At 37.9% G+C, this 27,989-nt stretch overlaps 1 protein-coding gene across 2 annotated transcripts in view; it reads right to left on the bottom strand.

Annotated features, from left to right (window-relative positions):
* The window catches only part of stat3 (signal transducer and activator of transcription 3 (acute-phase response factor)), a 53,780-nt gene that overhangs the window by 13,682 nt on the left and 12,109 nt on the right, over window positions 1-27,989 (bottom strand). For both annotated transcript variants that reach the window (XM_041217611.1, XM_041217612.1), the window contains 15 exons: window positions 15,675-15,824; window positions 14,394-14,538; window positions 12,838-12,936; window positions 10,565-10,657; window positions 9,683-9,764; window positions 9,437-9,531; window positions 9,155-9,306; window positions 8,847-9,005; window positions 7,901-7,993; window positions 6,953-7,012; window positions 5,310-5,339; window positions 3,730-3,823; window positions 1,816-1,863; window positions 1,248-1,331; window positions 424-522 (listed from right to left, as the gene is read on the bottom strand). In XM_041217611.1, coding sequence (XP_041073545.1) covers window positions 424-522; window positions 1,248-1,331; window positions 1,816-1,863; window positions 3,730-3,823; window positions 5,310-5,339; window positions 6,953-7,012; window positions 7,901-7,993; window positions 8,847-9,005; window positions 9,155-9,306; window positions 9,437-9,531; window positions 9,683-9,764; window positions 10,565-10,657; window positions 12,838-12,936; window positions 14,394-14,538; window positions 15,675-15,802 — 1,461 coding nt within the window. In that variant the 5' untranslated portion in view covers window positions 15,803-15,824. The remainder of the gene's footprint in view (window positions 1-423; window positions 523-1,247; window positions 1,332-1,815; window positions 1,864-3,729; window positions 3,824-5,309; window positions 5,340-6,952; window positions 7,013-7,900; window positions 7,994-8,846; window positions 9,006-9,154; window positions 9,307-9,436; window positions 9,532-9,682; window positions 9,765-10,564; window positions 10,658-12,837; window positions 12,937-14,393; window positions 14,539-15,674; window positions 15,825-27,989) is intronic.

A 27,989-nucleotide genomic window follows, 5' to 3' on the forward strand; every position in this document is an offset into this window, starting at 1 on the left:
ACTCAGATAGCAATTAAGGTTACGATCTCTTTAGAAACCTAGAGGCAGATCTTGACTGTACAATCACTGTAAAATAGGTGAAAGCGAATTGGCAGCCTGTTTGACATCTCTTCCAATTTTTATTTCTATTTACTTCAACCTAGGTTATGTGCTAAAGTTCCTAGAGTAGACTTGAAACCAAGACCTTTCGACTCAGAACTGAACGTGCTACCACTGAGTCAAGGCTGACCTCAATGACTGAACACATATCCAAACAGTTCTGAGAAATTATGCTAAATATTGCAAAGTCGTGTATATGGTTAGACACTTCCCCAAATAGGACATACATTTTTTTTAAACCTTATATCACTCAATATGTACACATTGCACTCTATGCTCCCTTCCAAACTAAATCAGATAATTAAAGCATTTTAAGGTTCATACCTTTGGGTTATTGGTCAGCATATTATACCAAAGGATTGAGGCCCAAGCATTTGGCATCTGACAGATGTTGGAGATTACCACAACTGGCAGTGAAGAGGTCTGTTAAAGAATTTATATAGGTGGTTAATACTTCGACAAAAACTTGTCACAAACTCTGTAGATTTTAAAGAAAAACACAATATTTCATTTTGGTTTCTTCAAAACAGTACATTAGAGCATCATCTTCTGAAAAAAATAACACACTTGCAAAACAAAAGCAGGAATCCTATAGTAAAAGCAGAAAATGTTGGAAAAACTCAGCAGCATCTGTGGAGAGAGAAACAGAGTTAACGTTTCGAGTCCGTATGACTCTTCTTCAGAGCTTCAGGGTTTTCCCAGCATTTTCTGTTTTTTATTTCAGATTTCCAGCATTCGCAGTATTTTGCTTTTATCTAGGAATCCTGTAATCTGGCCTCCCGAGTTTCCTTCTATGCTGCCTTGAGGGATAGAAATAATGGTGATCCATATCACATCTCATCTGAAAAGAGTTAGGACCAAATACAGTAGCTTGTGTTAAGCATAACTCATCAACATTTAAATACATGGCACAGTGCTTGTTGCAATTTAAAAGCTAAGGTGATGGCACAATCACAAAAGTTGGAAATGTGAAGTTATGCCATAAAAGTCCATTAAGATGTAAATGTGCTAATCAAAAGGTAACTTAAACAACAAGCAAAAAAAAATTAAAACAAATTTGAGCAAATAAATTAATAGAAATGCAAGCAATAGGAAAGCTGAAATAAATTAACAAAACTAACAGATGGTACAATATTACTATAACACACCTCCAAATCAATTTTAAGTCCTTGATGATAAACTTCTGTCTCAAAGGTTATTAGATGTAGCTCCTCAGTGACAATGAGGGAAGCCTGAAACAACAATATGGAAACATAATTACTTATAAGCAAACAGTATTCCAGATAGAACAATTATCTCTTATCTCTCATGTAGAGCATTTGGAAGTTGTCAAAAAGGAACAATCCCTCCAGTAATAAAACATGCTCTTCCTCTCTATTGCAACATGTGTAGTGTCAATTGCTAGTTACTATGGGGACAGTGACAATGACTCTTTTGGGAGAAAGGTGGGAAGCATTTATCCACAATTAGGGAAGTCTCGGGCAAAAGCTATGCAGCAAACAAATTACTTCCATTTTGAAGTACACAAAACTGTGCTAAGAGTAGCACCCATTCAAACTGAACTCAGGATGCCCCTAGGTTTATGAACAGCAAACTATGATAGGAAACAAATCCTAACATTGATGCAAAAGTTAACTGCATTGGAACAGAACTGCACAATGGACGGTGTAATAAATTCTAGTTGCAAGAAACTGTAGATTTTAAATCTGTACTCACATCACTACTAGCTCTGCCTCCATTTCCACATCTCTGCTCTCTGAGTGTCTGGAAGAAGAAGTCATTGCTTAGATAACATAAGATGATGTTATACTGTAATGCCTGATTAAAAACAAGAAAACTTCCGATTTTGAGAGTTCTGTTACAAGTGGTACACTTAACAGTGCCAAATTATCCAGCTTGTATTAAAAAAGTTGACTCAAATGAATCCTTTAGTTCATTATTAAATAGGAAGGTGCTCCTTCCTATGCAGGACTCAGTCTACAAGTGATGAGTTCACTTTGTGTCAGTGATTCACTATCCCTTGTAATTTGATATCCCTTTAATTTCATTATAGCTTAATCTGTAATGGATGTCCTTTAAATTGTTATAGAATAATGTATGTGGCCAAGTTTTATGCTAAGAAAATGGAATATACCAAATCTTTGTATCACTGGATTGTAGAACTGCAATGGTACATCACTAATTGCATCAAAAGGTATATATGGCAGAAAGATGAAATTCTCTCACACACTTTGAGCAGAATTTAATCCAGGCGACGGGGATTTCACCCATTGGCTGGGGAGCTGGCGAGGTTGCTTCCACTGGGAAAGGCACTCCATATTAAGTGCCAGTTAGACATGTTAGGGCCCATTTTAATATTTAGAACACCGTTAATTGCCCACTTAAGGGCCTCAATTAGCATCTGGGCAGGAAGGCCATCAACGAACCATCCCCCTCAACCACCCTGCCAGACTTAAATCAGGCAATGGTGGAAAGGCAGCAGGATTCCCACCCCATCCCACCCAATTAAATGCCCCCTCAGCCACCAAACTCACTTTTGGGGAGCATTAAATCTTGCCCTTAGATACTTTACCACCAATACAAACTAAGCTTTTAAACATATAGTGAGTGAGTGGCCTGTCGTCATTATTTACATGTAGACATCTATATGTGGATTACGTAAACGGTTTAAAGCATTTATTTAAGGGTGGTTTCCGCACAATACTTATCAAATGTATTGCTGAAAAAAAGAGACATCGCTAAGCTTTTCGTCCTGCACTCAAGACACTCGCAAGAATACCATTACAAAGGGGAAAACAACAATTTCTACTGTATGTGAAGAGAGTGCTGATTGGGTGGCAAGTGGCGTTGCCGTGGAGAATGCACCAGTGATGGTGACTGACATTTAACTGCCAACACGAGTGGTATTCGCCACTAACAGGATGCTGTCGTCAAGTCAAAAAGATGTTTGGCCCATCACACAAATGAGTAATGTGGTATATGAATTTCAGTGCCAGTGTGATACTTGGGATGTATGGCCAACATACTTAAGGCTGACAGATTGTATCAAACAGGATGTCCCAGCCACTGTTCACAAAGCACAGGGTACAGACTCAGGGGGCAAAGCTCAAAACACAGTGCCCAACGTTGGATGTGATTCCGCGAGTGAACAACATTCGCCAAATAATTCTCAATGTGCTAAGAATTACGCTGACAGCCAATTTAAGATTGTCAGTCAGGCTCGCAGTGTGGTGCATGTGTGTGCACTGGAAGCTACATAATTTAATACACAGGCTCTGTTCTTTGCAGATAGAAAGAACATGCACATACGTTGCACCTGTTTCAGCTAAACAAAATAAGTGATAGCCATTCGCTGAATCATTCCTCAAGGCAATGCCTTGACCAATCAGGTTCAAGCTGCCTGGTTTAAATTTCAAACAATGCTTGGCAGTTAACTGTCAGCCACCATCACCGGTGCATTATTCATGGCAACACCACTTGCCAACCAATCAGCATCCTTTTCACAAACAATATAAGTTGTTATATTTCCCTTATATCCTTGCAAGTGTCCTGATGAGTGCAAGACAAAAAGCTTAGGCATGTCTCATTTTTTTCAGCAATACACAAGCTCTCTACTACCACATTACTTACCAGATGCTTAAATTCTGCTGACAGACTTCCATTGTTTGATTCTTCCATATTCATAACTTTTGTATTGGTTCCCAATATGTTGAATTTCCGTGACCTAAGATAAAGGTATGATAAAAATGTAGTTGACATTCAAGCTGGTATTCTACGAGTACATGAGAGAATATTCCAGTACAACAGATCTTTTGCTCTCAACTAATTTTAATCCTCAATTTAACAAAAATTACTTTGAGATCAACAGCTTTCTTCAGCCAAACCAAGAGTATAGTTTATGTACCCTGAAGCAAGCCATAACTAGTTATGGTTGCTTTGCCACCAAGAGGTGTTATAAGAGATGATATACTAGCAGAACTATATATGGTACTTATTCTGTATGCATAGTATTTTGCAACTCTGATGTTACCAAAATATTACTAATTTTTTTAAACACACAAAATAATAGAATGAGAATACAAGTGCTCAATGTAAACATGTAAACTTCTCAATGCATTTTAAATGCTGCAGTTGGATTTAATGTAACCATGTGTCTGTTACGAACACCTGAACTAGCAATCAGACAAGTGCAATCTCCAGAGAACTACCTGATTTGCATTCTTAAGCCTGGGAATGAATGATAAACAATTTCACTGTATAAATGCCTAATGTATTGCACCAAAATGCTCTTTACACTATTTTAAACTGAAGTGTTAAGAAAACTCTAAAGTTACTGCATTTTTTCCCTAGGCTAATGTAAATGGAATTCAGCTAGTGTGCCTCAAAAATAGCTTATAGTTTCTGCAGCTTCACAAATACATTTAGACTGCATGGACTGACACTCCAGCCAACCAAATTATGGGTCCTCTGAAAGGCAATGCAAATTTTATTTGTTGACTCCAATCTGGGATGCAAAGCATATCTTCTCAAGTGGTGCAGCAATCCATGCAGTTCAGGGCAATTAGGACTGGGCAATGAATGCAACCCGGCCATCATCACTCATATCCACAGAAAACATTTAAAAACCTTTGATGTGCAAATACTGGACATGGCATTGCCTTTGCTCAAGAGTTTTATGTCCAGGATATCTTCTTGCCTCTTTGAACTGACATGATTGACTGTTATTTGCTTAGAGGCTTCTTAGGCTGATATTTACAGTATCTTCAGCTTGGCTGGATAGCTACCAGCCAAGAAAACGAAGGCAAGGACATGTACCTTGTTCATGTACAGATATTCTAAGAAAAAGTCTTGCAATATATTGAACTGATTTGAAACTTTGTACCACTGGTTTCCTACTGCTCTCCTGTCCTTGTGTGTAAATTAATAAATTCAACTTGTAATTTTAGCCTGAACAACAGGCCTAGCAGTATGTCTGGCAACGTCTACCCATGGGAGAGGACATAGCTGTCTGCTGGGCAATCCGTACAACTTGTAGTGCTAGGTTCTTCAGTAAAAAGGCAATTGCTAGTTTCATGGCACACTGCTCTTGCTCACACCACCAATAAGGTTGCAAATTAGGGATTGTGGATACTATACACAGTGAACACAAACAGAAAGCTCCAAAATAACATTTAGCTGGCAATGAAGAGAGGATGGGCAAAAAAACTCACCCCCTTAGTGCAGAACCATCTCCAGAATCCCTGGAATAAAATTGAGAGAAAATGCTAAGTGTATATTCTGTTTCAGTCCATGGTTGTGTGAACTCAGATGCAAAACAGAAAGTAATGTGAATTAACATTTATGAAACTGAATTAGATTTTTTTAGTTTTATTAGATATTCTAAAGTAGCTTATTTTCCCCAGCTAAAAAAAAATCACACCAATGGTCACCACAATAACACTATATTTGATGTTGGCGATAGACACAGTTACTATCATGATTCTCCTGGTAACACATTGAACTCTTGATCTTGGGGTTACAAACCCAGTACCATAACCACTTGGCTATTTAGGCCAAGCTGGGGACACATTGAAAAGGTACAAAATCACCCATCCCAAAACAGCCTTGTCCAGTTTGGAATCGGTATCAGCAGACTCAATGCATTGGGTGTTGGCTCCATGCATTATCAGACAATGAAGGACACTTGGCCTTCATGTGCTCTGCACCCCCAATTTCTGCCTGAAGTACTGTTGCACAACACTCTTGAGAGCACAAAATGCTCATTAAAGAGAGAATGCATTTTAATAAGGCTCAAACTCCAAAATACAGTTGGAATGCCTGAGCATCACACTAGACAGTTAAGCACCTGTTGATGAGGAGTAACATGGGAACAGCAGTAGGCCATTCAGCCCTTCACGCATGTTCTGCAATTCAATTAGATCATGGCTGATCTGTATTTCAATTTTCTTCCTCCAAATCCTGATAGATCTATCTTGAAAATATCAACCTTGTGGGAGAGAGCATTCCAGATTTTGACTATCACGAAAAAGTGCTCCTGGCCATCACTCCCAATCGGTGAAGTTCTTATTTTGAGATTGTTTTCCTCTTGGTTTTCTGAATCTCCCATATCATGTCCCTTTAACATTTTAAACATCTCAATTAGGTCAGCCCTCAACCATTGAAACAAGGATTTACAAGCCAAGTTTATGCAAACTATCCTCATAAATTAACCCTTTAAGCCTTTTAACCTGTACTCTTCCAAGACCAATAAATTCTTCCTGGAGGTGCTCTGCCTGAAATTGAGCACAGTAATCCAGATGGGCTCTGCCCAAAGCTCTGTACAAATGATACATAGCTTACTCTCCTTTGTATTCTAACCTCCTTGAAACGAAGGCAAACATTCTAATACTTAAAAAAAAAATAATCCCCTGGAGACAATATATATAGGTGGCAATAGCTGTTTTATGCAATACTTATGCAGGAAACCCAATCCACAACCTCAGCTCATCATATGTTAACAAGTTAACCTCACATTATTGGGCAAGATCAACTCATTCATGTGTAGGTGCTGCTTAGACTGCCTTGTTGGTCCTCATAAGCTGAATGTTTCAAGGCCTCCTGATGTATGAAACAAGGAAAACACAACAAATTCACTATTAAACCTGTCATTGTATCAGCCAAGGGGACACCTACAAGCAAGTGTGCATTACTATAAAATATTGACTCACCATTTTAACTAATATAAAGCTTTGTAAAAAATATGCACAACTATTGGCAAAAATTATAATAAATAAGTACTGAGGGGGAATCATAACCTTATGATGGAGGAGGTTAACTATTAAACTTAGCAGCATATAGGTTCATTTGCACTCACTTGTCAATGGCAACCTTGATTTTAAGCTGGTAATTCAACTCAGGGAATTTAACCAGCAACCTGTGAACAGAAAATGTGCAGTAGATATAATAAGTGTGATAGTTACGACAGAATAAAGCATAAATACCATTACCTTGTACTGTACAACGTATGCAAACAATCTTCATGAACTGTGGACCATATGCACAAAAGCTTTCAGGCAAATAACATTAAAAATGCATATATTTAACACCAGGAAACTACTTACTGCTATAACAGTTTCTTCATAGTAGGGAAATTACCTCACTGAAGGATTGAATTGAGAAAGGGTCCCTCAATATTTACTTGCAAGATGATCATGAAATAGTCATCCTGCCACTTTCACTTCAATGCAAAGTAGTTTTAGCTGCATAGTAGGGCAAATTTTGATGTCAGGATCTGTTGAGCCCCTGAGCACACTAAAAAACAAGCAATGTGAAAACTATTCTTAAGACAGGGTTTCACTTGCTTGGGATTCACACACCAGTTGTAGGCAACTCAAACCTCATGTGAATCCACATTTCACTTACAACAATGCAGCTCTCACTCGACTGCAATGAAGCATCAACTAGAGTACTGTAGTGGAATTTTAACTCAACTTTCAGAAAATTAGACTTAGTCAAGGTGATACATTAAATGCAGGCATCGAACCAAGTCAAATCTCTTTTAGATATCCATTGATGAAAATTTCAGTAGTAGTGAAGGCAAAAATATAAAGTCACTGAAGTATTATAATTCCTAGCAATGATTGCTTTAAATACTCCTAGGAAAGTGGCGTTTTTTTAAACAAATACTGATCGATGATAATCAACTAAAGTATCAGAACTGACATCTAACAATCCAGGTGAGTGCTAGCCAGCAGAATTCACTTGATACTTTTGCTCTTAAGGGCTACTATGCCATGTTCTCAATAAGTACTTTTCTACCTACCTTACTTTTGTTGTGAACTGCACGCCAGTTTTGATCACTAAGGGACGGTCTGGATGCATTGGCATGCACGGTTGTCTCTCCACGACAAAAGCACTGAGGACAGAAACAGTTTAAGTAAATCTGCAACTATACAAGACTGGGCAATTTGATGGTAGTCTGGTGGGACTGTGCTACTACATCATCTAATGGACCTTGTTCGAATTCCAGCTTGGATGGTGTAGAGCTATTCATTCCTCACCACCCACCCTCTCTTCATCATTTTCCAGTTGATGATCTTTTTTAACATCATTAGCAGCAGCAAATGGCAATAAAGAAAAATTATAACTAGCAGAATTGGGAAAAACTTAGTTATCTAATGGATTAACATATTGCACTTTCCCTTCTATGAACTGGATTTGCACCCATCTCAAGACCAAGGGGGTAAAGGTTTTCTTTCTGCCAGTTGTAAAGCAAATAAATTTTGGCTTTCTAAATTCAACTCCTAGTGAATACATTGCAAAAAACATCAAAAGTGAGGCACAAAAGGATGCAGTTATAACACTGGGGATTAGTAATCAGCTCAGATTCATTCTCTTGTTGCTTTCATGCATCTTACACTGACTACGATAAATAGCTTGGTGAAAGATATGGAAATATCCACGTTCATCTAATTGCTTTCTCAACCAGATCTCAAAATCATAAATTGAAGCAAAAGGTTAGGTGAAAAGGAAAACTCTGAAATTAATCCAGTTTGCTAAACTAATTATAAGTACAAAGCACATATTTAAATACTAGGGTGGAAAATTACCTCATTACATTTTCTATACTTCAGATCTCACTTTTCATAATTCTATTATCTTACAAATATTAACTTATGATCCCGCAAGATTTAAAATAACATTTTAATACAGAGCAAAGGGCTACTTAAGATTGGAAGGAAAGAGCAACATCCATAAGATTGAAGTACCTTTTAATTAAGCTCCTAAATAATTCAACAATCCTCTCCTCCAGCACTGGTCTGTGGTGAACAATAGGATCACCTTTGTAAGAAACCTTTTGTTGTAGTTCTTCCAGTTTCTTAATCTGCTGTCGTGTTTGGAGTTGAGACTCAGCCAAAGATGTAATCCTGATAACAGGCAAAAAACACACATTGTGCCATGTGGATAGTTGATTTGTAATTACTCTCTCCAATAAAATATCTGAAATATAGATGTAGGTAGGTATTACATAAAAGGCAATATTAAAAAGATTCTCAGTTACCAACATATTTCATACCAGTTTTCAAGACGGTCAAGGCAGATATTGGGTGGACCTCCTATACAGGCTATTTGTTGCCGCCTTTTCCAGTCAGCCAATTCTTCATCGGTCAATGTCTTCTGTACAAACTCCATAGTAGACAGTAGGGCAGCTAGGTCAGTGACGATTTGCTGTTCGAAAGGAAGATTTTATGGCAAGAATAGAAATTACTTTGAAAAATTTGAACTGAGAAACAGTTTTACAATAAGCAAAATAGAAAAACTCCTGAAGATTAAGTATAGTTATTTTAAAGAACTGTACCCTCCTCATCTGATCCAAAGCTGTCAACATCTGTTCCAGCTGTGCCATCTTTTGCCTTGTTGCTGCTTGTGAATTCCCATTCAAATCTTGCACATCTGTTAACATTTAGAACAAGCAAGCTGTTTTCATGAGATATGACAATGCACTACAATTTCAATTATCTAATTTCCAGACACAACCCCATTATTCATTTACTTTATAGTATTACTGTTGGATTCTTTTAAACCAGTTATCAGAACCACTCACCTCCTTGGCTTTTCAGGGTCTTATAGTTAAAATCAAAATCATCCTGTAGGTTTTCAAGTACTTTAATCTTGTGCTCAAGATCCTGTAAAACAAATATACTTATGCCTTTTATTTGCCATGACATGGTTAGTTGCAAACATCATTTAAAACAAAACTAATTTTAGTCCACAGAGTCTCTGAATGGCACATTATTTACATTAATGTAACTTTAAATTTAAAGGATATCGTTCAAAATGAAAGCCAGAATGTGTTTCATACTGCACTGAATTTTAAAGAGAATGCCCAAACTAAGGGAGTATCTGGTGCTTAAATTAAAACTCAATATAAAGGTATTGGAACCTCAATTTCAGTAGTAAACAGTGGGGCATGAGTAGTGTGGCAGAATAGATTGGTGGGGCTAAACAGCCTACTTCTGTACCTATATTCCTAACAATAGCTAAGGATTCCCATAGAGCAAAGCAGTTTTGATACATGGATTATTAATGGATTATTCTAAATGATCCCCCTTATCTTGTTTGGCAATTCACTGTGCAAATGTACACCATACTCAGGCTTTAGACTTATCAGATTTTAACCCATCTAAAAAGCTTATTACAAATCTTCAACTGCCAATGATTTTCATTAACACAATCGGCTAAGTACACTTGTCTAAACAGTAAAATTGGTTTAAAAATGTCTACGCTGAGCAAGGCCTAATCTGTGCCATTATAATTTTTTTTTTGTCTGACTATCATTCATCTTTGTAAACCCTACACTTCTAAATAGCAATTTTCAATTTATTCGGCATTGTAGAGTTATAAGATTCCCCATTTACTACTGCAACAGTTCAAATCAACGTATGAAATTAAATCTGTATTTTTTCAGTGACTCAAATGGACTCACCTGTACCCTCTTCCGTACATCCTGCAGATTATGTTCAAGAATCTGTTGTTTCTCAGTTACCACAGAGCTGTGATGTGGTGACTGCCCAGCTTGCTGGAAAAACATTTTAAATAGTTAATTCAAGGTACAAAAATTAGGAATGCCAAATTTACAAAACATCCATTTCAGCACTATTTTAATATGAACACATCTTAGATAACTTTAATAAAGTAATGGATAATAATCAAAAAACTAGGAGGGAAATGAGAAGATTATTTTTGTTTGTTTAAGAAGCGAGTTACGGTGATCCGGAATATACTGCTTGAAAGGGTAGTGGAAAGTAGATTCAATACTATCTTTCAAACGGAATTGAATATATGTTTAAAAAAGGAAAAAAAAAATCAGGGCTATGGGAAAAGAGCAGGGGAGTAGGATAAATTGGATAGCTCTTTTGAAGAGCTGACATAGGCACGATGGGCGGAATAGCCTCTTTCAATGCTGCAAGATTCTATAGTTATACTGAGTTTCTACAGTGCATTAATGCCACGTGATAAACTGGTTCAGAGATCATTGAAAAATGAACTAACCTGGGAAGATTACCACCACAAATAAATCTGTCTACCTGTCACGACTCACTGGGGACAGTGCGCTGCACAAGCTCCACTGCTCCCCGAGCCGACGCAAATGTAAAAAGTTTGATTAAACCACCAAATTGCCCAACTCTACCGAACTGTTTAATTTAGGTTAACAGAATACGAGAGCACCAGGTTTGTACACTTAACAAGTAAATAATTTGTCTGTAATCGGTAACAAAAGAAAGAAATATGAACTGCTAACTTTTAACTCTATGACTTAAGCTCTACCTACCCCTTCTTAACCCCTATACACAAACACACACACATAAAACATGGATTTTACGGGTGAGATAAAATAGTTCAGTAGCACCAATCCAGAGTACAGGATTAGACTTCATTTCATTTCTATATACTAGCTTATATTTCATCTTATATGTCTTAGTTCTGATGAAGGGTCATACGAACTCGAAATGTCAACTGTATCCCTCTCCGCAGATGCTGTCAGACCTGCTGAGTTTTTCCAGGCATTTTTGTTTTTGTTTTAGATTTCCAGCATCCACAGTATTTTGCTTTTATCTACAGGATTAGATGGGTTGACTTCGATTGATATCTTCCAAAATTCTTGTAGTTTGTTGTTGATGACCCAGGGTGGTCTCCCAGCACTTTCAGTCTGTGGTTCACTGGTTAAAAACTTGCTTTTCAATGTCTCTACTGATTTTCCCCTTTTCCTCTTGACAGGGTGTTTTTCAGAGAGAGCAGGTTACAGAGTTAAGAAGAAAAAGCCAGCTAGCTAGCCTTGTAGACTTACTGGAATCTTACACACACAGGAAGGAGAGGTTTTAGGTGCGTTCTTGCAGGCTAGGACCTCTGCTCACTATCACACAAAACCTTGGTCACCTGATTAGAAGCCAATTAAAATGCTGCTGCTAGGCAGTTCCCCTTTCCAGCACCATTTTGTCCAACCTGGCACACACTGTTCCAGGAGATATCAACATTGTATATTCCTCACCCTGCGCCAATAAACATATCTTTCAACTTCAGCCATGGTAGTTTTTAAAGCCACCATCCAACTTTAAAACCAAGTCCAAAAAAAATAAAAATAGGTTCTTTACACCATCCAAATACTAGAAAAGAAAGTCCTGAACACAAGTATCCCAACAACCTCACTTTTTGGCCTTAATTGTTTGAGTTGCAGAAGAGGTTACTCAAACCCATCAGCTGCTACAGTAAGTTCAACAATTTTTATCTGGCATAGTGATGTTCTACATCCAGTGAGAAGACAACCTTAGACAACCATTTAACTGCAAAGATTGGCACATTGGTGCAGGTGATGGTGGCCTGGTGACTCTGCAGTCTAAAGCCCATTTACCTACCCTCTCAGATGAAAGCTATGTAGACATACAAACACATCTTAAACAAAAAATCAGTGGTTCAATATTACTATTGAATAATACATTTACATGCTTCAAATCCCAACTATGTTAACAATAGATTTCTGATGCCCTGTATACAGCTGTGCTTGAATTTTACTTATATCTTTCACATTAATTCCAAAAATCCTACCTGTATTATGCTTCTAAAGAAAATGCTTTTACTTAAAGTTGAATAGAATTACAACCAAAAGAAGGGATCATAGAAGTTAATTTGTTCAGAGAGAATGTGTGCATACAGATTTATGATAATTTGGTTGGTAAAACATTCCAATCACACTTCATTCACCTGTGACACAGATGTAGCAACTTGAAGAAGTCGGGCTTCTTCCCACAAGCATCGAGCTATAATGCGTGCAATCTCCATAGGCCTCTCCAAATATCTATTCTGTAAAAATAAAATGGTAAAAAGAAATAAAGTCGTGACAAATCCCCTAAAAGAATTATAATTAATTGATTTTCCATAAAAGTCAGCGTCCAAAGCTCTGCTTATTTTAATTAATTTATATCTATTTTGAGAGTCTAACTCCTAAAATCTTGCGAATGGCAGCTACCAGATGGACTCAATTTTACAATATTAATTTTGGCTGTTCGTTACTGACAACATTCTTGGCCCTGGTAGTCATGATGGATATCTGACTAAGTTCGAAAGAAGTGAGTTTCATTTATATGAAAGCCTGCTACACCAAGGGATGATAATATCAGCAGGAAACAAAAGCAGCAGCTGGGGGCTATTACTAATATGGCTGAAAAAAAGAGACATGTCGAAGCTTTTCATCTTGCTCTCATGACAAACTTCGCAAGAATGCCAATATAAGAGGAAAACAATAATTTATACTATCTGTGAAGAGTGCTGACTGATTGGCAAGGGGACACTGGTTGGTAGAGTGCCATGGAGAATGCACCAGTGATGGTGACTGAGTTAACTGCCAAGCATTGTTTGAAATTTAAACCAGGCAGCTTCAGCTTGACCCTAATTTGTCAAGGCATTTCCCAAAGGAATGAGTCAGCCCTTTCGGACCCTATTCTTTGCAGACAGAATGAAAATGGACACATATGTTTCACGTAAACAAAAAAAGTCGCAGCCATTCACTGACTCATTCCTCAGGGCAATGCCTTGATCAATCAGGGTCAAGCTGCCTGGATTAAATTTCAAACAATGGATGGCAGTTAACTGTCAGTCACCATCACTAGTGCATTCTCCATTGCAAAGCCTCTACCAATCAGAGTCCACTTACCAACCAATCACCACTCTCTTCATACAGTATAAATTGTTGTTTTCCCCTTATATTGGTATTCTTGCGGAGTGTCCTGATGAGTGCAAGATGAAAAGCTTTAACATGTCTCTTTTTTCAGCAATGCTCAAGTTCTCTACTATCAAACGACCAATACAAATACTTCCCCTCCATGAGCAATATGTAAACGTGAGCCTATAAAGCCACTAAAAGATAACTAGCCTTGTGCTGAAGCAACTGCACATTCAGGACAGATACCTACATCTCAGGAATCCCAGTTTATACAAACCTAACCTCTCTTCACCCTTTTCAAATAAATTAAATACAGAATTTATAAACTTCTCCAAAATTTTCATTGAGTGTTCAATGGTCCCAAGTATTTTTAACACACATGCATGTCTGAAGTTTGAGTTCTACTTTTTATAATAGGCCTCTAAATGTAAAATGTGGACCTATTGTTCTTCAATGAACTTTATAAATCTGAAAGACAGCATTTATAAAATTAAAACAACAGTTTTTTTCAAATCAGGTGGAAGTACTCGGCCTCCATGATTATTAATTTTCCATTTTTAATCAAGACTCACATAAATCTATCATTGGTACTACAAACCTGCAGGTACTGTTTAATCTTCCGCAGATTGTGCTGATAAAGGACATTCGATTCCTGCAGAAATCTGCTGTACTGTTGATCAATCTCACCCAACAGATTATGGAACACTATTGTAGCATGCGATTCCTTGCTGGCAGCATATGCCCTAGAAGGTTAAAGAGTGACAGAATCCGTATTTCAATCACCACATTTGCAGCTTCATTATAAAAAGAACATTATGGATAATGGCAAACAAAACAGAAAATAAATCAAAACAAATTTATAGATTAAAAGAGGGTTCCATAAAACTGAAATTAGAATATATTTGATGGCTTACTTGGAAAGTAAATGAAAAATGAGCAACTGGGTTATTACCGTTGTACTTTACATATATTGGTTTACTACAATCTGAAGATACTAGCTTGGAATTTCCTCAAGAGTTGCTCCTGTTCAGTTGCAGTAACTCCAGAGGCATAATGGGTTTTTTTTGCTGTACGTCTAGTGAAGTTACAAATATAGAACAGGGAAACTATGGGGAAATTTCTGTATTTGCTGCAATAAGACAAAAAATAACATATAATTTCTAACCAGAGTATTTTTTTAATGGAAACCAGCAAAGAAAAATATAGATTTATTTTGATGAAGAATAATGGATTTTCAAAAAAAATATATCTGGGTTGAAAGTTCCCCAGCAGCCTTCAGGTAATTCACCAATCTAGTGCTCACTCATGGTTAAATGTGCACTTACAACAGATGGTAGGTCATGGACCAAGATTTGACAACACAGTGAATTTTCTCCCTCCAGAGCCCAAGGGCACAGCTCTGATGGCTCTATCACAGCCCCAACTGAGGCAAGAATGACTGAGATTAGTATGTCTGATTTTTAAAAATCAAAATAAGAAAGAAAAAGTTTTAAACACTGCAAAGAAATGTCTCCCCCATTCACCCTGCCACTCCAAGGGGGGACATCTTGTACAGCTCTTAAATTTTTTTCTTTTTTTTGAAACAATACCTTATGCATAAAATACCTGGAAGAACATTCAAAACATTTCTAAATCGCCATCACAAAAAGTGCAATCAGGTTCAACTCTTACACATGGATCACAAGGTGCTTCAATACAATGAAAATTACAATCATTCCAATATGGTCATTACAGACAATCAGACAATGCAATGGTATTGGAGTTATCAACATACATCATGTTGCACTCTGAGGTGCTTGAATACAATTATAATACAATTAGTATTCAATGCATACCTTTCTTGTACAGCTTTTAAATTCTGAATAATTGCCATACGTACCAATCCTGTGTTTCAATCCAAGCTGCCAGAAATTGCCTCAGCTCCATGGGGAAGCTGTCACTGTAAAGTTGGTGCAGCTGTTCCAGATATCTGGTATCCAACTGCTGTAACTGATTCCACTGTGCCATAGTTTGAGGAAATTACAGAAAGCTGAAAAGAAAAAAAAGCTATCTTGATAAGCTACCATCTGTCATGTATGCCTAACAGCTTTTCTCACAAATCAAGCCAGTCACAAAAGAACAGCCCTTTCAAAACATGCAGATTACATAACCTTTGCAGCTCCTTGAAGAGAGCATCTATTCATAAAATGTTGCCTTTTAGAGGTGCTTAAAAAATACTAGCTTTTAGATTTAGCACTATGAACCCTAAACATCTTCAAAACGTTTTTCCTGAAATTCAGTGTTGCAGTCATCTCCTTCCACAGCTTTGTAGACCAAAGCACCAAAATTTCCAGAAGTTGTAGGTCAGATTTTAAATTACAAAGTTGGGGATGCGGCATTGCAGAAATATTGCAACAGTTCAGGATATGATGCAACTCTACCAACAGTATTGTGGACTGCACGTTGTACATATTTCCACACAACTGTCATTTTAGGGAAATATATACTTGGCTGTTGATTTTTTTTTCTGTCTTTAAATCAAAGAGAGTTTCATTTGTCCTCAACTGAATTACTGCCAGTAATGACAACTAACAGACATGAAAACAAACGTCACTCCTTAGAAATGTATGAATCGCCAATATCGATATTTAAATAATTCTGTTATTCAGCCAGTTGATATAATTGATGAAATTTAATAAAATGACACAGAAATAACACTTTGTTAATTTACTGGCATAATATAAAAATACAGAAACTACATGATTCTACTTAAAGAGTGGAATCCTTTCAGATCCTTTAAGGTCTGTGAAGCCTTTAATTTAATTTTAATTTAACCTGCATTTTAACCTAGGTGTTTCTAATAGAGTAAAATTAATGGTTACTTTTGTTTTCCTTGTGTGGAGCTATGCTTTAGTTTTAACACTACCCTCACATAGCTCTATTTTTAAAAATACTGTCACCATTGCCATTAATCAGGGAAAGAGGAAACGAAATGCACAAGGCTATTCGGTCAGAATTGTTTTCTATTTTGTTTTTACTTTCCTGCGTAGAGAATTCTGCTTGTGAATTGGCTGTTCTCATTACTATGCACCAAGCAGGAAACTGTGCCTCAGCAGCGGGATTTTTGTTTTTGTTTTGGTAAAAATGAGCTATAGTACAGCAGAAATGTCACCACCTACTCTACCTTATTTTGCTGCCAGACTTTTCCTTTTAAGTCTGATGCGTTAGTAACAAAATTCCCCAGACAGGAGTTAAACCACATGTGCTTTCTTCAAAAGATTTAACATTTTACTGAATAAAAGGTGTATCCAATGTACGTGGTAAAAATAGAAGAGATTGTGCTTGCTTCAAGTTGAAACTCTTTCTCCAAACTAGGACAATACAGAGAACTTTTGGGAGTTAAAAATTCCTTCCTGTCAGTGGTGCAAAACAGGCAATACTGGATTGGCTGCCTGTTAGATGCAGCATCCAACATTCAGTTCCACTGAGTGCCATAGAACTAAGGCCTAAATTTTCATAATGACAGAGAGCCACTTCATCATCACAAAAATGATAGAAGAGGTTGAAATACCTGCTCCTGAACATGGCACCTAACATTTTTACAGGGGCGGGAATGGGGCCCGGTTAGGATTTGCACGTGCAGGATTCATGCAGCCAGCTACCCATATAAAATAGCAGCTGTCTCCAGTCATGTCTGATTTTTGTTAACCAAGAATGTGAAATAGTACGTGTGCAGATGATACCTGGTAGGAGCGAGTTAAAGTTTTGCAAAGTCTTTGAGAGGTGGGGTACCCTTTTGGATATGGCTCCCGAATACCTTTGGGGGAGGCCGCATACCCTTTGGGAGTGACAGGTACCCTTTGGGAGTGACAGGTGCCCTTTGGGGTTGTTAAAGCTGGACATGAATGTGTGTAAAAAGTGCATAAACTTATTGGAACTAACAAGAGGAACTGTCAAGCTGTCCAAGGCATTTAAACTGCCTTCCCTTTAAATCTTTGAAAAAACTGTGTGGCATGCTAAAAAAAAATCATTGCTAGCTAATGCACTCTGTTGACATAAGCCTGAGGGTTGCTATTACTGGATTTGGGCTGCATGACTGATTTCACAACCTCCCATTATCACAGCTGGGTGGTTTCCATTTCAGTTTAACTGGCAGCTCCAAGTGGTTATAGACTCTTTGAAGTGGGACTATGAATTCTAATGCTTGTTTTTATAAGGATTGAGCACAAGAATGAAATATTTGTTCTTATAAGAGATTATTTATTGGAGGCACATAAATGTAGTAAATAGGTTTTTATGAACGACAGTGTTTTTTTAAGAAGAACAAAGTTTATTTATTTATTTAATCTCAGCAAGGCTCCTGAGGTCTGTCCATGCTTGATACTGGGTGAGTTAGCATGGTAGATGTAAGGGCAAAGGATGATGGATGGGGACCATGAGTTGGCACAGGGGTTATAAAGGGGTGAGTAGAGGCACATAGGTTGGCATGGAGGGTATGAGGGGTCATGGGGTGGGTAGAGGGCATGAGGTGGCATGGGTTGACATGGGTAGGGCATGGGGAATGTGTGGGGGGTGAGGGGATGTGAGCAGCGATGGCTTTTTTTAAAAAAAATACTTTTCGAAAAATCTTTGTCAAAGTGCTCGTGTATTGCCCAGTCCGCATTCAAGTCTGGCAGCCTCCATACTTGCTCCGGGGTCCCCTGGCACGACACGCAGAGAACCTTGCCACCCCAGAATGAAAATCCAAACTCCCAGGGAACTTTCTCCTGGGTCCGCTTTGTGGAGCCAGGAAATGTCCCAATTCTGCAATCCCAACCGGGAGCAAAAATTACACTCTAAGTATCAGGTGCTGCATTTAGTGAACGGTTGATACAATATGACCTGTTTTGCACCACTGCCCCTGACAAATTTCCACCCCATGAATTTAATCAGGCATTACTACTTTTTGTGATTCACCAGTTAATCTCCTGTGGCACTGGACAGAGTCACAACCAAATGCAGTCTTTAGATTGAGCTGGGATCAAGGGTAGGGGGCAATTGGAACAGGACACAAGTGTAATTCAGTTCTTATTTTAAAATCACACATTGTTTATTTATATAATACTTTGAGTTCATAATAATTAGTGAAATTGCAATTGGGAATGTAGAGCTTGTTGCAGTACAAGTCAAGAAGGTACTTCTGAATGTTTAGAATGACATTTGTTCAAAAGCAATTCCATTATCAGAATGGGAATTCATTTAATTACACTAACAGAAATAAGATATAAACTCATCCAGCTACAGCTAACCAAATTTTCCTGAACACGAGTTGATCTTGTTCTTGGCAGTGTTTCTTTTCCACCACTGGCTTTTTTGGGACAGGGTTCATATTTTAAAAAAGAATTTGCTGCTCACATAACCAAATAATATCAACTTCAAATGCAAACATACAATACACCAAGCACAGTCCAGGATACAATTTCAGCAACAAGGGACAAAAAAGGAAGTCTATTTGAAGCATAGCAAAATAATATATGATAATCAAAGATGATCAAAATTATATGTTAATCAAAGATTTCTAAACACCAGTTAGCAGTAGCTACAATTGTTTATACAAGTGCAGTCACAGGATCAGGTGTGAAAATAAGTTAAAAGGTCAGAATCAACAGCAACCTCCTCAGAACTCAGGAAGGTAAATTCCCCAGTTAACGTATGTTCATAGCTATTTCCATGATGTTTACTTCACTTTGAGTAGGTAAATGTAAAGTTCCCCTTAACATTAGTCTTTTTGAAAAATGCCTACACCTAAAATTAATTGAAATCCCCAAATCAGTGATAAGCATGTTTTTGAAATGAAATTTCTTGGAAATGTCATCTTATCCAACATAAGATGTGGGTCCATGGAAATGGACAGAATCCCATCAGCACTGAAGGAATAAGAAATGTAAACAAGGGCAGAAATGTTTTCCCAGTGGGTGACATTATAAACATTAAATAATACTTGACAAGAGATGTATAGCCAAATCAATGTATAGTTTACGAACTTCCAATGAGTGAATAGAAGTAAAAATATTAAAATATACAGATTTCGTTAAGCTCACTGGTCAACTGCCAAGTACCACACTTTAAAAAGTATAACATTAATCATTTGTGAGTTGTGAGTTTCCCACTAATACTCTTTTGCATCTCAAGATTGAAATTCCAACTTTACTCCTTCAAGTTAAGCTAAGGGGAAGATTCTCCCCTCATCGGGCAGGCCTGGGAGCGGCTGCGCAACGGTCTGTCAACGTGATTGGGCCCTGACCGCAATTCATGCCGAAACGCTCAGCGCTGCCTGGGTGGGGGAGGAGAGTGAGCGCAGAAGTCAGCGCACGTGCACAGGTGCACTCACAGAAAGCTCCCTGAAGGCATAGTGCAGCCTCAGAAGCTGAAGATTTTTCACATGAAAAATGAAGTTTTTAATGAAAGGAAAACATGTCCCTTGTGTGATTCTGTCACATGAGCAGGGACATGTTAGAAAAGAGATTTAAAAATTTCCATTTCATTTTAAATTAACATTCGAAGCCTCATCCCGCCCGTGGATGAGGTTTCCTCAAAAATCCAAAGGTCACTTGGCCTTTTCGCTCGCCCATTAACCGTAAGATTGGACGGGCAGGGAAAAATTCAGTTGAATTAATTAATTAATGGCTTTAACTGCCATCTTAATTGTCAGCAGGCATGCTGCCAACTCCCACGCTTGCGCGCTGACTGAAATATCGCACAAGTGCGCAATGATGTCAGGACGCTCGCCCAACATCATCGTGCACTATTTCATGCTCGTGCGTCGGGTGTGTGCCCACATGACGAGCTGAAAATCCAGCCCTAAAGATCTAATCAGTTCTATCTTTGAAACGTAAAACTTGTAATTCAGTGAGTGCAACATCTACTTTTTACTTACTGAAGCTAATCTCTTTAGAATTACTCAGCTGTGATTCACCATGGTGCTATGACAAAGATATCCTGCGGTTTAGAAAGAAACAAAAATCAAAGTACTACTTGTGAGGTCGGAGGCAGGATGAAACGAAGGAAATTCCGAGGTACGTTCAAAAACCACATGATCATTTTGGAGATCAAAAGGTTAATTACTCACATGCCAAAACTCACATCTCCAACTTTAATAGACAGAAGCACAATCAACAGCAACAAAAATAAAACACAATCCTCGACAATAAAAACTGTAAAACAAATTCCTTCTTTACAGAATTGAAGTTTTAAACAGTTGAAGTGTTATGGAGAAAAAAGAGAGAGCAACAATTTCACTATAAAGAAAAAACAGATTTTAAGAGAATTTATTTTCTATTTTACATGATGAAAATACCTTTTGATTTAACATTATTGTATCAAAAATGAAAAACCTATTTGATTAAGACTATTTGACATTTTCTGGTGCACACACAGCACAAAAGATTCTCCTAAAAACAGACTATTTCCACACAGTTTCCTAAATTCTAGAAATCCTAGTTTCAACACATCAATAGGATAACATCCCTGTTGCAGTGTGCTCCAGCAACAGAAGACCACTGTAACACACATCTCCCTCCCTGAATGTTTCCCCCAAAAGCCTAACAGTCAGGACTAAATTTAGGAACAGGTGACCAGTGGAGAAGAGCTTAAGTAAAATAATCACCATTACTTCTCAAGTTCATTATGTCTTGGCTGCATTAAACTTAGTCAAAGTACACAGTGCCTGCTGTCGTCTTTCACATAAAAATGAGAGAATAGGGAAATTAGGGTTACCAGGCACTAGTAAGTTTCTTTATTTTAAAAAAAATTCTCAGGGCAATTGTGAAACGTGCAAGATTGTATTTACTGCCCACCCCTTGCTGCTTGTTAAGCCACTTCAGAGAGCATTAAGCGTTCACATAGCTGGACCAAAGTGCGGTGGCAAATTCCCTTCCCTGAAAAAAGAATGAATGAACCAGTTGGGCATTTGGAACAATCTGCAATTTTTATTATTATTATTTCTGGTGTGGTCAAAACTGGATCGTGTCCCCAGGGATGCGATGTACAAGCCTCTAGATAAGGGGGGAAAAACGTGCCCAACATCGCCCTCATCCTGATGGCCACCTTTGTGTGCAGCTGCATCAAACTGTGCATAGACCTTCGGTATGCAAACAGCAAGTGTCACTACGTACTGAGCTTCTTTCTATCTGTCCCCGGTGTTGCGAAGGATGGGTCTGGCCACACTGCCACGGAACGCTCCAAGTAGATGGACTGTGCCGTACCACCTGTCCCTCGTGGAAAAATTTATACAGAGAAACACCTTTGACCACAAGTCCACTAGGCAGTGGTCGGCACGTAATGTCTTAGAGGCCCTGCGGGAAGAGGAGAGGGTGGATCCTGTCGAATGGTTCCCTGAGCAGACTGTTAAAGTCATTTGGCAGAATGCCTCATCGCCAGAATTTTCCAACAAGCACCAAGGTGTAGCTTGGTTGGCGGTGAGAAAGGCTCTTCCCATCAGATCCTTCCAACACACCAGGAGTCTCACCCCCTCTGCACGTTGCCCTCGAGGTGGCTGTGGTGGGGACAAGACCGTTGTTCATCTCCTTGTGGATTGTGCCTTTGCAAAGAAGGTCTGGAGAGAGATGCGGTGGTTTCTGTCCAGGTTCATCCCAGTCAGTTCTGTGACACAGGACTGTGCTCTACGGGCTGCTCCCAGGGACACACGCCGAGACAAACATCAACTGCAGCTGGAGGATCATCAGCTCAGTGAGAGGTTCTTTGGTCTGCCCGAAACTTGTTGGTCTTCCAGCGCAAAGAGTTGTCCCCGACTGAGTGTTGCAGACTGGCACATTCCTAAGTCCAAAGCTGAGGGATGCACCAAAGCTTGGGACAGCCGTCGCAAAGGTGCAATGGGGAAAGATCGCTGTCTAAGACCTTTCTGCCATAGTGCACCGAGGGGCTGGGAATCGTATAGACCCCTCGGGCTGTACGGCTCACAATGAATGTATGCATTGAATGCTAATTGTATTATAATTGTATTGAAGCACCTCAGAGTGCAACATGATGTATGTTGATAGTGCAATGGAGTTGTCTGTAATGACTATATCGAAATCATTGTAATATTCATTGATTGTATTGAAGCACCTCATGATCCACGTGTAAAAGTTGAATCTGATTGCATTTTTTGTGATGGTGACTTAGAAATGTTTTGTAATGTTCTTCCAGATATTTTATGAATAAAGTATTTTTTAAAAATTATACATTTCTGGTGTGAGACAACAAATCACCAGATTTATTGTATTTAAATTTCACAACTTTCCTTGGTAGCATCCGGTCACAATTTCGAGTTACTAGTTGAGTACCTTAACCACTACACTTGGTACAACTTCTTGTTATTACTCCCTTGCCCCTTCCTTCTCCACATTCACCTACCTACCCAACTCAAGCATGTTTTCAATAGCGTTGCACAACTCGCAGATGAATTTCTACAAGCTTTACAACATAAATGCAAACTAATTAACATTTTGACCGTTGTTACTTGCACTGATGCCAAAGCATTGAAATTGAAAAATGCAAGATTTCACATGAAAAAAACTCTGGTTGGAAAGCCTTTCATGTTTTTAAGTGCATTACAACATCAAATATATTGTTTTCACAGGGGAAAAAAATTCAGCGAAGGGATTTAGGATCTACAGAACAAGAAACCTATTGGAGAAGTCATTTTAAGTACAAATAGGCAGGGCTAAAGATGACAGACATCAACAACATGTGAAACAGTTTGATTTAACAGCACAGGTGATCACTGAGCAAACAGATTAATGCTTCTACCGTCATGTATGGAAGCTTGACTACATGCAAAGTTTAGTTTATTGCTCTTGCTATTTGATTTGGAGGAGGCAAGAACTCTGAATTTGAACTATTTAAGCTCATTTGTACTATGCATGCATGGGATGTCAAGTCTTTGCATGCTCCTACAGTGCCTCCCCACCCCCGCCACCCACAGAGTGCCTCTTCATGCAGAAAACTGAACAGTTGGACTCTGATACCTAAGTAATGGGAGCGGGGCACATGTCAGTGGCCAGGAAACCCGAGAACGTGAAGATCCTGCCAAATTTAAGGAAGGAACCTCATCAGAATGTTTTTTACTCTATTTTCCACCTGGCAGCAGTCCAGACTGAAGGCTAGCCAGCTGCCTGGCTGCAAAGCTTGTGGTAGAAGATTGTACCCAGGGACCACTTGGGGATGGCCCTGCCAATCGGAGATGGTGACGGTTCAGAGAGCAGCAACCTGAAAGGAGGCAGAGAAAGCAGGGGTGAGATTAAGGCAAGTTTGTTTGAAGGATCAGGGTGTGGAAGAATTCCTGCTCCACAAGAAGCGCTGGAAAAGCACTTACATACTCCCTCCGCCCTTCAGCTGCTAGATTTCCTAACCCTTGCTCACGGCCATTATCCATTTAAGTGGATCACAGAATCTGATGAATGGGGCCTCATTTAATTATTACAGACCTGCTTCTGCAGAGCAGGTTACTAGGCCAGCCCTAAACAAATATGGTTTAAACTGGAAGTAGGCATGCTTATAGTGGGTTTCACCTTTTTGAACAATTTAACTCTTGCAAGACCCTCACCCTCAGTCATGGTGAGGTTAAAATTACTCCCCAGTTATCACTTTTTAAATTAAACCTATTACTAAACTGAGCAGACAGTCCAAAAACTGGATTGTCTTATTGAAAATAAATGGATGGTTACCCTGTTGTACACATTAGATAAAAATAAGTATGCTTATTTTATACCTAGCCATCATAGTCACAAACATTTGTAAGATAACTTTCCACTTTTAAGCTCATTACAAAACAAGATGTAACTTCTTAGTAAGTTAAATGAAAGTGTTGTGCAGCAACCATCAGAAGTTTCTGCATATTACTTTTGCTGGCATGATACTACTGGTTGAAGTCAATAGAGAGATATAACAAACCAAATGGTAACCACACAGGAAATAAAAATTTCTTGTATGCAAGGTTTAATAAAGAGAGATATTCCACACAAATTATAATGAAGACCAACAGTTGAAATTAGTTGAATAATATTTCTTGTATTATGATTAGCTAAAATTAACATGGTGCAGACTTTACCTCTTTAGCTAAAATTATGCAACATTATAAGTCTTTCTGCAGTGTTATGCTCCCATAAGTAATTTAATACTATTAACATTAACTCGTCTGACATGGGAGAATTCATAGAGTAAGAATTATTGTAGCCTCTTTTTCAACTTCCAGAATGCTATAAGTTCAGTGGGCTTCCTATTTTTCCCTGTGTACATGAGGAATGTCACTTTGATAATAAATAACTGCTCTGATGAGATTATGTCAGCATTTGTGCATTAAATAACAGGACTTGCAAATCAACAAAATCGGACTTAATTTCAAAAAAGTAATCCGAATTGACTAAGGCCCCTTAAATGATAAAGTCAAAATTCAATTGACAGATTTGTATTAAGTGACAGGCCACAGAGCAAAAATTATGTGGGTTTTCATCAGTAGAATGTTGTTAGCAAGATTTCAACTAATCTTGGATGGTTATTCAATACAAAAAGATGTAAAATTAGTTCAGCTATTGAACAGCAAGACTAGTTAACCAAGTGCGATATACATGTGTTATGTTTAATTCGGCCTCAAGTATACAACATACAACATCACATGTTACAATGTTATATTGCAGAAGTTACTGACTTATCTATGTTAAATATCACATTTTACTGTGTCTGAATATTCTCTGCCAGCTGCCATCTTATGGAACCTGTATCTACATAAGGAAGGAACACAGGCTGAAAGACTAAATGTGTTTCACAAAGATTTTTGCGCAGTTTGAGATTTGCAACAAAGTTATGTGCAGGATCACTATTTTGCAGTCTTGCTTTGCAAAAATTGTTCCCTCCATTGGAGTAACTGCAATCAACAGCAAGAGAGGGAAAGGAGAAAAGAGATATTCCTAGGTATGTTGGTCATAACAGCATTTAGCATCAGATGTAATATCAGACAAAGATTGTGTATGGAAATAGGAAATACAATATAAGGTGAGGCATTAAACCAAACCAGGAAAGTATGTAAAGACGCTAAACAGAGGCTTAACCAAGAGAAAATACACAAGTGATTAGTTGAAACTACTTCAGCTAACAAATGTTTCAGAAAATATTGACAAAGAAGCCCAAAGACATGGGCAAATTTGCTGGAGGTTACAGGTTGCTTTAATCCTGGGAAACAAACCCTTCACATATTCTGTTTCAAACTACACTATCTAAACTGGTTATATTTAAAATACAGGAATTGATCAGGAATGAGAGCACCACTTCAAATTGAGGGGGAGTTGAAAGGTCTGCTCAGATGAATTCTCAAAAACATTCATGATACAAATCAAACAGGGGTTACGTATTTAATATTATAAAAGCTAAGTATGTGCTTGGTTTCATTTTATTGTCAACTTCCTGTCTGCAAGAACTAGAAATTCCCTTCAAATTCATTCCGATCTACACAGATTTAATTTTTTCTATACTTCGTTGGAAAGAAACTAAAGAAGTGCAGGTAGTAAAAAAGTATATGCCCGTGTATTTGTAAACAACAGTAGTTCTATCAAGAAAAACATAACGATAGATTTTCAAATGATCCCATTATAGCTGCTCATAGTGAAATCAATCTATTTTGCTTACTGGAACAAAGTAGTTTTTTTGCCTTAACACAAACAGTAGGCTTGTTTTTGTAGAGGCTAATATATACTTTGGCACCTTTAATAATTTGTTAATCTGTATTAAACTAGAATCTGACAGTTGAGGATACGATTATGCATGGGATATCAATGGCAAAATTTGTGATGATCTCTGTGCTCATATACTACCTCACCCCTTCACCCAAAACAGAAGGGTTAGACAAATTAGCTCAACTGTGATGCATCAGAGGGGAAAAAAAATGCAAATTCTCCAGTGAAATCTACCGTCGTGTGAGTTGAAGTCAATGCAAAGTTGATTTGTAATATTTTAAATTGAATATGACAACACAAAAATCTTGACATTGCAAGTGATTTTTTATGTCTTTAATTTTACAACCATTCTAATTATGAGAAATGAAATATGGTATTTTATTATATCAGATTAAGAAGTGGTTGATTTTTTTTCAAGTTTATTCACACAAAATACATTTCAAAGGCAACATGAGTTTCCATCATGACATAATGTGAAACCAGTGTTCTGTGTAACCATATATCCTTTCATCCAAGTGACTTTTTGGTAGCATAAAGCACCTTCCTTTCAAAGAAGCAGATCAATCAATTTGACCATATAAATCCATCTTAATATTTTAACTTCCAATCTGATAAAAAAATGTCAATGGTAACCAAGTTTCTCCCTCTCACCCTCTTTGCAATCAATTCCAAGCAGACTGCACCCATTTACTGCTATAATAGTGAATTTCTAAACATAATTCTTCAAATATTAGTCCCTAAATAATTTTGAGAATCTTTTTCCAAAAATGATACTTCAATTTCACAACCATATACACGCAGTACAGCAGATGTACGAAGCAATGATTTCCCTTCCTGGGTCAATGGAGCAAAGCTCAATATTGAAATCAACACTACATTTTTCCCCCACAGTGAAGGATGCTAAAATTAAACTAAAGCAGTCAGTTATCGTAAGATAAAAACACTAACAAAAACAGAAGTATCCATTATCTGTTACCGGAAATGTAATTCCCATTAACAATGGTGCTTATTTAGTTGGTTACACTAGCCTTAGTTCCACTGCCTCAATTCTCCGGCTTTTTTTAAAACTTGGTAGACATGGACGTTTGGGATAGTCTGCTCCATTACTGACACTGCAAATCCACAGATCCTGGTCAAGCTCTTGTCCAAAACACCAGTCAAAATGCTAAACCCAACAATGGAGGAAATATTGTGTGCTTAATCTATAAGAAAATGTGCGATTAGGGCCCAATTTTCTGTATGTTGCATTCTTGAAATTTGCAGCCGTCATTTGAACAATTTAGATTTAAAGGCAGGAAAATTTACTTTATATATAGAGTATATATAACAAATGGGTTAAAAGGAGTGATTCAATTAGGAAATCCAGTTAATGTTAACAGATTACTTGAGCATATTGATTGATGAACACCACTCCCTCCATCCCAAATCAAATACAGCCTGAATTTTTTTTATTCTTTCACAGAGTGTGGATGTCACTGGCTAGACCAGCATTTAATGCCCATCCCTAA

The sequence above is a fragment of the Carcharodon carcharias genome, chromosome 23 (assembly GCF_017639515.1).
Source record: "Carcharodon carcharias isolate sCarCar2 chromosome 23, sCarCar2.pri, whole genome shotgun sequence".
NCBI lineage: Eukaryota > Metazoa > Chordata > Chondrichthyes > Lamniformes > Lamnidae > Carcharodon > Carcharodon carcharias.